Here is an 11,854-nt window from a genome sequence, read left to right on the forward strand (position 1 = left end):
AGATGGCACACACAAAAGTGGGCAAGAGTAGAAGGATTATTTATGAAAGGACTGTTGGCAAAGGTGTGGCGACAGCAGAACCACAAGGGGTAGTGCCAGAGCCTGTGACTTGCAGCAGCAGAATTATGACCACCCTTAGGTCTAAAGAGACCAGGGGACAGCAAAGTTACCAGAACCAGAAGGAAAGAGAGTAGTGTAGAGGAGGCCACCATGACAGAAGCAATGACTTCCATCAAGAAAAGCAGACCAAGCAACCAGCCTTGGCCAAGATTGTGTATGTCACAACTATCAGTTACACCAAGCACATTAACTGTTCTTGACAGAAAGTACGGTTTTAAAACAAAATCTAAAGAGGTTTTAGTTCGAACAAGGACAAATGATTATAGGTAACAATAGAAATAGAAATAGAATCCTGATTAATAAATTTACTAATTTATCACACCTGTAATCCTAGCATTTTGGGAGGCTGATGCAGGTGGATCACTTGAACCCAGGAGATGGAAACCAGCCAAGGCAACATGGTGAGATCCCATTTCTACAAAAATTACAAAAATTAGCTGGGTGTGGTGGTACCTGGCTGTGGTGGCATGTGCCTGTAGTCCCAGCTCCTTGGGAGGCTGAAGTGGGAGGATCACTTGAGCCTAGGAGGTCAAGGCTGCAGTGAGTGGTGATCGCACCACTGCACTCCAGCCTGAGCAACAAAGTGAGACCCATCTCAAATAAATAAATAATTTACTAAAGAAGTTGCTTTTGGTCAGCACTAATCCAAGCCCCACCTTTAACCTTTATTTGTGTTCCTACACAGGCAGACACTATAATATAGAGGACACTTGTTCTTGTCCTCTTAAAAAAGTTATTGTGCTACATATAACTGTCAGAAAGTAACTCAAAGGTCAGATAGTTCAGTAGCAAAAAGTCCCATCTGAGCACCAAGACCTAAGACATTCATTTTTGAGAGGGAAAAGTTATCAAAAACAATCAATGAGTACTTTCTGAGAAGAAATTTTGATGTGTCAGAGAATTGTCCTTTGGTATTCTGACTTCTGCTGTGACAGCGTCATTCATTCATTTATTCATCGAGTACCTAATGTACTTGATTCTTAAGAGATGGAAAGATGTAAAAGACACAGCTGTTTCATCCTAGGAGAAATCCTAAGGCAAGTACACAATCAGCTACTCTCTGAAGCCATCTGTGGTACATGGACCCTATAAAGCGTCATTGATAGTCACGTGAAAGAGGCCTTGTTTCCAGACAGGATGATTCTGGAGGCTTTTGCAGAGGCTTCGCATTTAGCTGAGCCATAAGGTCTGGGGCAAATTTAGACAGGCTAAGATCATGGAAATGACCTTAGTGTGAAGGTTTATTGGGAACTGGCAGAGCATTCCATTTATGTAGGATGGAAACAGATGAAGATGGCCAGTACCAGTCATGGGGAGCCTTAAATGCCAACAAAAGGCACATGGATCTTACCAGAAAGACCACGGGAGATGCTGAAGATGTCTGAGTTGAGAATGTTGTGGTACATGCTGCTTTGGGAAGGTTAGCATAACCTTGAGGAGTGCAGCAAGCAATCTTGGCTGCCCTTGGCTTGGAGCAAGGGAAGAGCTGAGGCAGAGACCAATCAGGAGGCTGATGCAAGAGCACTGATGTGAGTTCATCAGGCCTGAGCTGCGGAGGTGGCAGCTGGTATGAAAGGGTCGAACAAGGCATTGGTGCTCAGTTTTACAAACTGATAGTGAACAGGAATGGAAACTGACCCAGAGTTCATGCACTCGGTAAGGGTGTGAGTGGAGGTACCATTGACAAAATCAGGTAAGTTAAGAGGAAATTTGTTCATCCTGGGGGAAAGATCCAGAAGTTGTTAGAAGCACAGGACTAGAGTTCAAGGAAGCCAGTTGGGGACAGAAATGTACAATAGGAAGTTCATATGTATTAGGATGACAGTTAATATTAAAACCGCTAAAAACCATCACCTGTGCTGTAATCCATCCCTATCACTCAGAGATGCCACCCAGCAATGCAGGATGTGAGTGCTCTGGGACCAAAACTTCCTAAACCCAAAGCAACATAAACTCAGGTGCAGTGTGACCCAGTCCCTACCGTTCATAGGTCAAATCTGCTATTTTCCTCTGATCTCTTAATGTTAGAAAGACAATCTAAGGGGACAACGTAGCAAGAGTACCTTAGCTTACATGAAAGTGGAACCCGTACCAAAAGCCACCAAACAACTCCCCAAAATCAAATCTTACTATCCTAAAAGGTTGCCTGTAGTCCAAATAGAAGGGAACCAGGTAATTATAGCTTTCTGTACATATATATTATTATAGTAATTCAGTTAACAGATCAAAAGAAAACCCATAGGTATAAAGAGACCTCCTCTATTAATTTATTATTTTCTAAATATATGTTTTAATCTAGTAACCAAATTTGAGAGCCATATTTTCCTCCTGAGCCACGATTATCCTGATCCCTCATTCAAAACAACTCTGTAATGAAGACAACAGTACATTTTTCCTGTCTGTTCCATTCTGCCTAAATCACATACCTCTGAAGAATCTGCTCAGGATCACCTTGTCATATACAGAACCCCCAGGTAAATATCATGGCCCAGAAGTTTACATAATTACTGTGTTGGACCTCAACATTGCATAGGAAAATAGGAGACAGCAAAGGCAGCATTGCCCCCTCAAATCCAGCAGTCATTTCTAAGCACATTAGCAGCATCTAGGATCCCAGTTAGCAATCCCTGCAAGAGATTTCAGAGATGGCTGGTTTGTAATTTCTTCTATTTGCTCTATCAGGTCATAAGAGCATCCACAAGGGGTGGGGTAGTTGAGCTGCCTTGTTAGACCTGACAAAAGCTAGCTTTTTAAAAAATTCCACCTCAGAAGCACTTTTAAGCCAGAAAGTAGACCTGAGATATCCTCCAGCCCAAACTCTTCATGTATCAGATGAAGAAACCAAGGCCTAGAAAAGTTCTGTCACAGCATGACAGACTAATACTCCTAATCACATCCCCCACCTTGAGAAATCCTTGGGATTAGCTTTTGAGTTTGAAAAAAGAGAGGGCAAAAGAATAGCGGACTGGCCTCCCTAAGCCAAGGTCAAGCAACCATATCCTTGTTCCAAAACACACAGGGAAATGCTAAGATTAACATCCCTGACTGGAAACTGGAGCCCCGCCCATAATGTTGGGCAGGGTTGGTTTGAACCCTGTGACCCTGTGATCTCAGCCATGAGCTGAGGTCAAGCCTAGCCATACTGTGCATTGTTGAGGGCTCAAGCAAGAATTTAAAGTATAAATGGGCTAAGTCTTCAGAGAGAAGGCGTGTATTACCCAGTAGCCCTTGTTGATGTAGGTTTAACACTATGACCTACTCTGAGAGATTTGTTTGTTTTTAACCTCAGGTTCACCAGTATAGAATCACTCATCTACCATAGCATCATCTAACTTATCTCTACCCCCGTAAGTCTCTTCTCTTGCTCCCCATCTTCTTAGAGGTTTGTCCTCCTCTCTCTAATACACCCATCTCCTATGCAACCCTCCCCATCTCCTTGAGAAAACTGCCCCCACCCTCTTTTTTTCCTCTCTCTCCTCCTCCTTTCTTTCCTAATAATAGCCTTCTCTACCTTCCAGCCCTGCAATGCTACACATACACACACTCTCTCTGCCCCCCTCCCCTCAGGTCCAGCACTTGGCTCCTTCCACATGTCAAATATACTTAAGTCACTAAGCCATTTGCAAACATTTATTGTTACATGCACAAAATACCATGGTAGATATTTTAGATGATATACGTTCCTGTCTTTACCTTATCTATTTCCTCTCCTTTTCACTGTCTCTGTTTTGTCCCCCTCCACTTTTTCTTAATCCTGTGAAGTCTTATCCTCCTTCTCCATGTCTCTGCCTAAACTCAAAAGTCCCAGCTGGTGTTTCAGCCAAATCCCAAACCATTATTCACACCTTTCCCTCCTATGTTTAACGCCATCAACCACTATCTTTTTGAAACTCTTTCCCTCGTTGGCTTTAGTGGCATTCCACTAGCCTCACTGTCCCCTTGCCTCTCTCACCACTTTCTCTGTCTCCTTCACTAGCTAACCATCCTTTTCAGCTGACTCCCATCAGAGCCAGTTTCCAAATTCAGCTCCACTTTCTGCTTTTCTACAGTTATGCCCTCTCCTTTCGACTAGCCATCCATTCCCATAACTTCAGCTTCATTCCAAAGATGAGGATTCTGAAATATTTTCTTCTTACCCAGGCCATTACTTCAAAATGACTTGAAAATAAAGTTTGAATTTCTGTTATCAGTATTCAATCCTTTGCCTAACTGGATTCTCCCCTGCTTCTCCATGACCTCACACATTCAGATTTGCCATCTGTTCTGAGAACATGAAACAGTACTCCTGGTTTAATTTCTTTATTAATCCACCTTCTCCTTCCTGAGACAACACAGCATGGGTAAGAACATGAACCCCAGAGCAAGCAATCCGGATTTACACACTTAGTAGCTTTGTGACCATAAGCAAGATGCTCTACCCACTCTGTGCTTCAGTTTCCCCATCTATGAAATAGTATAATCATAGCAATCATAGTAACTACCTCATAGGACTTGGGGGAAGGTTAAACGACTTAATACAGGGAAAGCCAGGCAGAATGCTACCTGGCACATTATAAGTAAAAATAAATGTTAACTAGCAATTATTGTTAATAACATTCATTCAAATCTTGTCTACTGTCCAGTCTAATTCCCAACTCTCCATAAAGGCTTACCTTTCTACATAAATCTTACCAGAGTATTTGTTTTATGCTTCCTCATTTTGTTACTAATTCATTCATTTCCTTCCTCAACAAATATTTATGGAGTAACTACATGCTTACAGCATTGTGCCTAATACAGATGTCAGAAGGATGAATAAGACATGATTCTGCCTTCAAGGAGTTCATAGTCTAGTGGAAAAGAAAATAGATGTGTCAATACACAATAATAATTTGGAGACACTTGAGAAGAAAAGAAGTCCCTCTCTTTGCCGTTTGGGGTCTCAGAGAAGGCTTCTTCAGGTGAGAGGTATAGAGGACATGTCAGATTATAAAAATAATGTATGCAGACCAAAGTCCTTAAGTCATCAAATAGCATGGTGAGGTAGTGACTGCCAAGTGGTATTTATCTGTTTCCAGATGTTATATCCTCCTGTTATATATAATCTACTCAACTAAAACATAGAGGCTGTAAAAGCAGAGAGAACTCAGTTAACTACCTAATTACTTGTACTACACAATACTTGTGTACTGATTTTACATATATATATATATACTTTTTTTTTTTTTTTTTTTTTTTTTTTTTGAGACAAGTCTTTCTCTGTCACCCAGGCTGGAGTGCATTGACACAATCTCTGCTCACTGCAACCTCTGCCTCCTAGGTTCAAGCAATTCTCCTACTTCAGCCTCCCCAGTAGCTGGGACTACAGGTGTGCACCACCACGCCTGGCTAATTTTTGTATTTTTAGTAGAAATGGGGTTTCACCATGTTGGCCAGGCTGGTCTCAAACTCCTGACCTCAGGTGATCTGCCTGCCTTGGCCTCCCAAAGTGCTGGGATTACAGGTGTGAGGCACCACACCCAGCCTATATTTCTTTTTATATTCTCTGAGACTCCAATGGAGATTAAAATATGAGAAGTTTAATAAATATTTGTTAAGTTGAGCTACACTTCCATCAGAACTCCTCTTCCAAGACCACAACAAAGGCTGAAGTCCCCAGAAGCTTCTTCAAGGAGGTGGATCTTTCACCAGAAGTCTAACATGAAAGACAAATAGATTACATGGTGGACTGTGAGCCAATAAGGTGATTCAGATGTTGCAGAAAGGGGCTCACAATTAGATCAGAGGCCAAAATGAAATATGAATGAGTAGTTCTGAATGACAGCATCAGGAACCATTAACCTGGTTACACTGTCAGCCAGAGTACCCAAGATAATGAAGATGATGACAAAGAAAAAGATGACGACAATGGTGATGCAGAGATAAGGGAGCAGCTCAAAGTTAAGTAAATTCTCCACCACCTTGCAGGTTCTCTTCCAGCAATGAAAACAGAAGCACGTGTAACCTGCATGGTGACACCAGACTAAATAAACATGCCTTTGAAATTAACATTGAAATAGTGAGAAGTCTAAACTCTTTTTTCCAAGCCTTTACCAAATGACTGAGTAGTTCTTGATCCTATCCAGGGCACTTCTCTTCTAGTGTTTGGAGTCATCAAAATGAGATTAACAAGGAAAAAATTAGATACTTGCATGCAGCCACCTCTCTGTGGGGCCTGAGTTACCTTCCCCCCAGCTTCAGGCACCAATTCTCATGCTATAGTTATCAGGCTCAAAGCTCTGAGTGAATTGTCTTGGTTTTTTGGTTTGGGGTTTTTGGTGCTAACACCCTGTCATTGGCCAAAACCGGCCAAAGAAATCACCGTAAAAGAGACACAGATATCTTAACACAGCTTAACCAGAGACCTGTTCAGTCAGTCACAAAACCACCCAGATGTAATTTTTCCAGATGCTCAGCTCAACTATCTACTGAGGAGAAAAGTTCCAGCCTCTGTGAAGTTCCATAAATAATACATTTCTTGAAGAAAAAGGCAAACAAAAATTTAACCAACATGAAAAAGAGAAGATTCTATCCCTTGCCATGACCTGCTGGGAAACAATTGTGCTTTGAAGGAGTGTCTGTCCTCTGATTTTTAGACAACAAAGTCTGAAATGAATTGTGTATCCTTATCAATGCTACACTAGTTAATAAAGGGCTTTTGTGTTAGAGATGATAAATCACAACAAAATTTTCTTCTGGGATGTTGGTGGCATAAAAATTTTCATCTTGTAAATGTCAGCACACTGCATGCAGGAAATACTTGGAGGAAGATATCCACACAAGATAAAAGCCAAATGGTAATCATATGGCATTTCTCCACCCTTGAAAAAAAGAATAAAGACGTTAAAAAGGAGGAGGGTCTATGTCTTAAAGAAGGGGAGGCAGCGAGATCCTCTCCCCTTCCATAGTAAAAGTTTGAATGTGAGACCTTTGAAGTTACAATCACAGATTCATTTCTATTTCTAATCTATCTGTGGCAATGACTCATTCCATTTCCTGGTATTGATATATTGATATTAATTTTACAGTCCTTGCTGTAAACGTCCTTGCTGGATGGTCGCCTTAAAAAACACAATGTGGGCCGGTGGCGCAAGCCTGTAATCCCAGCACTTTGGGAGGCCGAGACAGGCGGATCACGAGGTCAGGAGATTGAGACCATCCTGGCTAACACGGTGAAACCCCGTCTCTACTAAAAAATACAAAAAAAAAAACCTAGCTGGGCGAGGTGGCGGGCGCCTGTAGTCCCAGCTACTCGGGAGGCTGAGGCAGGAGAATGGCGTAAACCCGGGAGGCGGAGCTTGCAGTGAGCCGAAATCGCGCCACTGCACTCCAGCTCGGGCGACAGAGCGAGACTCCGTCTCAAAAAAAAAAAAAAAAAAAAAAAAAAAAAAAAAAAAAAAAAAAAACAATGTGTTAACTAGGACATGGTAGTAGAATAAAACAAATCCTTAAGCAATGCCTATACTTTTGAAATATCCATCAAATTTACTTGAAATGACAAAATATCCAGTCAATTTCTTTTAACAGAAAAACTGGCCACCACGTTTTGGAAGTCATGTAAATGTGGCAACCTGTTGATTTTTCGACATCCATCTTTTCACCTTACTTTCCAAAGCCCAGTCTCAGAACAACCCTTAACTGTGAGAAACGAATTACTTCTTTCCATATACAACTAGCTCAGGGGGGTGGGAGAAAAAAAAATGAAAGAAAGAAAAAAAAAAAACAACTAGCTCAGGAGAGTCGTTGGCTGAAGATTAGAGTAAAAATAAAATTTTTAATTACTTTGCTTTGCTGATGACTTTTTATTAAATGTCAGTTATTTTCCTGCCTTCCGTGCCTCTCTCAGAAAAATAAGTGCTGAGGGGAAGGCACTGGAGAAATTAGCTCTGTCCAAACTGGCCATTTTGACAGTTTTTTGCCCAAGTTTTGGAGAAGTGAAAAGGAATGGCCTCATGGAAAAATAAGCGGTATTATGGTGATTTTTCTCTTCATACTGCATGATTAGGCTTCCTAAGAAAAATAGCCAATATGGCCTGAAACATGTGACCAATGTCATGTATTTTGTGCATACCATCCTTCTATCATCAATCCCAGAGCATTTCCCTTTTAAGGCTCTGTAGTTCTGGGCTGGACTCCTATCCCAAAGTCCAGCAAAATCCTCTCTGTGGATCTCAGTTGCGCAATTATCCAAGTCTGGTAGAAAAGATGCAAAGGGTTTATCTAAGTTATGGTTTCCTCACTCTTCCTAAATCACACTTCTTTAACTTAGCCATAAATATCTCTCTACACTGTCATCCAACTCATAGGGAATCAGGTTGGACTTAACCTTTATAGAATAAATATTTTAAGCTATGCTATGAACAAATAAGTTACATTTACATTATTAAATTAATAGAAAAAAGAACTATTCTTCATATACATACATACCCATACATTATTAACGGAAAGAACGACTATTCTTCATACACATACATACACACACATGCGTGCACACAGATACACATCTCAACACAGGCATAACAGTGGTTTCTCAGACCTAGCTAGGACAATTACACTTTGACCAGAGAATTTCCTTATCTGTAATTTCTTAATGGAAGGTGTATACGGAGAAAGGGAAAGCACACAAGAAGCTTTGCACTATTTGATTAGAATGCATCATAATTTTTTTGTGTGTGTGTGAGACTGTTGCCCAGGCTGGAGTGCAGGGGTGCGATCTCAGCTCACAGCAACCTCCGCGTCCCAGGTTTAAGCAATTCTCCTGCCTCAGCCTCACAAGTAGCTGGGATTACAGGCGCCCGCCACCACACCCTGCTAATTTTTTTGTATTTTTAGTAGAGATGGGATTTCACCATGTTAACCTGGCTGGTCTCCAACCCCTGACCTCAAGTGACCCACCCGCTTCAGCCTCCCAGAGTGCTGGGATTGCAGGTGTGAGCCACCGCACCCGGCCGAATCATACATTTTTTTATGTTGTCATTCTTTTCTTGCTCCTAAGTTTTCTTATAGGAAAAGACTGGAAAAGTGTCCCCTTCACTCCCATCCCTTTCCTTCTTCATTAGATAGTCACTCAGTATTAAATGCTAAACATTATTAGAAAAGTGAATTGGCATTTGAAAAGTAAATATATCTCAAAGCAGAAAACAAAGGCCCTACGTGTGTGAACTCTCCAACTACTTATCCAGCTAGCCCCCTTTTAATAAACGTTCTAAAGAAAACATGCAAAGTTTTGAGTCTTACCAAAAACTCTTCAAAAGAGAGTGAATAAGTTGATGACAGATAGGTGTCCACAAAGCACATCAGAAAAGTATTTAGTGTACAATTAACAATTTTAAATAGTTTTCAGTCAGGGTAGGCTTCCTTTGACTAACAAATTAAGAAATTTTAAATATTCTTTTAAATAAGTTTTAGACCTTTTTAAAATAAAATTTAAGGATTCTTGTAGAATATATTTGGTAGCTGTAAATGCTTGGTACCAGATCTCATTGCCAACTCATGTCTTTCATTATATCAACACGTTTTATAAATATACACAATTTGTGCTCACTGGTACATCAGCCCATAATATAAACGGGTATATATGCAACTACTGTACCTCTGAAGATTGGAAAATTATAGTCTTTGGGCTACATACACTTAATGTTTAAGAATAACAACAAATAATGCAGTCTCTGTACTGCCAAAATAAGAAAGAAAATTGAAGACACTGGCTTTTCAATGTATCTTTCAGGGGAAATAACTGTCCTTATTTAAGCATGACTGTTGACCCCTATCAGTCCAGTTTTTGAACCAAGCGGGGGCCTTTTTCTAACTCTGAGAACAAGTTGAATGAGCATCTTACTCCAGTCCACCCGAGCAACAAGTTCTTTCTGTTAGGAATTGTGCTTGTGATTTTCCGAAGTTAATTTAACCCTGGATTTACCTGGGTCCATGAAATTACAAATCACACCATGTTAGATGGAACAGCATAATAATCAACAACACTGGCTCTGAAGTCAGACTAAGGTGGTTCAGACCCTGCCTCCAATAGCTGCCACCTGTACATCCCTGGGCAAATCCCTTAATGTGCCTACCCCTCAGTCTCTTCATCTGAAATGAAGTTAACTCTAATACCTACCTTCTAGTTACGAGAACTGTGTGCTGCTCAAAGTGCTAGATGTATTATCCTCCTCATCATCGTCACTGGGAACTTAAAGAATTTTAAATCTAAGAAAATGTATTTTGACCGATTGTAAAAGGAAACTAATTTATTAATATTGGTATTGCAGCAGCTTCTGTGGTGACTCCAGGATTCATGTTGGAACTCATTCAATTCAGGTAGATAGAGTAATTACAATTCACATTTATCTTGCAAGCCAAGCACAGACTGAGCTAAGCCCTTCACATGGATTATTTCATTTTACCTCACAATGACCTTGAGGTGAGGTTTCTTATTATTCCCACTTTACAGATAAGGAAACTGAGATTTAGAGAGTTTAAATTGTAGCCTAAGCTTATCTAGTGAGAATTGGCCCTGTGATAGGAACACAGGCGGCCTAAATTCAGAGCTTCCAGAACCAATCTACTTACAGCAGCTTTCTTAAATTTAAAAAAAAAAAAAAAAAAGAAAGAAACTATATATAAGTTAAAAATTCTTGCCGGGCATGGTGGCTCATGCCTCTAATCCTAGCACTTTGGGAGGCAGAGGCAGGTGGATTGCTTGAGCTCAGGAGTTCAAGACCAGCCTGGGCAACATAGTGAAACCCCGTCTCAATTAAAAAATAATAATAATAATAGTAATAATAATAATAATAAATTCTTGAGACACTATCAACTAATAGCTAGAGAAACATCACTTGTTTCCAAGGGACTTTTGTTAAGATACTATATTGTAGTCTGAGAATCATTGATTTTCAAAATAACACATTGCCCTATTATAGCAAAACTACACTTCAAATGTTCAAATTTCACACATTGTTAGAAATTTAAAATAAACTAAGCCAGTCGAAAGACCTCAAAAAATATTTAGAGAAAGTAAGAAATTAAAATTGTTTACCTGTTACTTGAATTGAGGGGAGTAAGTTGAGAGCCAAGAGCAGCCTGAGCATCTTTGTCCTGACGATGGGCTAGGGTTCCAGCCCCTCCTCCCCGAGGAACCCGAAGTGTGAGGGGAACTGAAAGACGCACCTGCCAAGGCCTGAGAGTCTCCGTCATCCACGGCCACCACCACCGCCACCATCCCCTTAAGGCACATGATCAAGGCACTCAAACCACAAGGCATCCTGACTGCAGCATTTCACACAGGATATAACATTGTTTTGATGACTTTAGACTTTTACTTCTATTTTTAAAGACTTTTTTGTCACTGAAAAACAGTCGGTCACTACATGATGGGCTTATGGGAATTATTCTTCACTGATAGATATCAAGAGTTGTGGAAAAGGGGTGCTTGAAATCCAGCAGAGATTAAAGGGGAGACAAAGTGTTCTTAAGAAAGAACAGGCCGGGTGCAGTGGCTCACACCTGTAATCCCAGCAATTTGGGAGGCCAAAGCAGGTGGATCACTTGAGGCCAGGAGGTCAAGACGAGCCTGGCCAACATGGTGAAACCCCGTCTCCACTGAAAATACGAAAAATTAGCCAGGCATGGTGGCGGGCACCTGTAATCCCAGCTACCAGGGAGGCTAAGGCAGGAGAATCGCTCGAACCCAGGAGGTGGAGGCTGCTATGAGCCAAGATCA

The 11,854-nt window shown here is 40.9% G+C and overlaps 1 protein-coding gene across 2 annotated transcripts in view; it reads right to left on the reverse strand.

Annotated features, from left to right (window-relative positions):
• The window catches only part of CD28 (CD28 molecule), a 33,013-nt gene extending 21,584 nt beyond the window's left edge, over positions 1–11,429 (reverse strand). The window contains exon 1 of one of the 2 annotated variants that reach the window (XM_050750911.1): positions 11,302–11,429. In XM_050750911.1, coding sequence (XP_050606868.1) covers positions 11,302–11,395 — 94 coding nt within the window. In that variant the 5' untranslated portion in view covers positions 11,396–11,429. Of the gene's footprint in view, positions 1–11,170 lie in introns of both variants that reach the window. The other variant, XM_050750910.1, reaches the window with a different exon arrangement.
• Positions 11,430–11,854: the final 425 nt, after the last annotated feature.

The sequence above is a fragment of the Macaca thibetana genome, chromosome 12 (genome assembly GCF_024542745.1).
Source record: "Macaca thibetana thibetana isolate TM-01 chromosome 12, ASM2454274v1, whole genome shotgun sequence".
In the NCBI taxonomy this organism is placed as follows: domain Eukaryota; kingdom Metazoa; phylum Chordata; class Mammalia; order Primates; family Cercopithecidae; genus Macaca; species Macaca thibetana.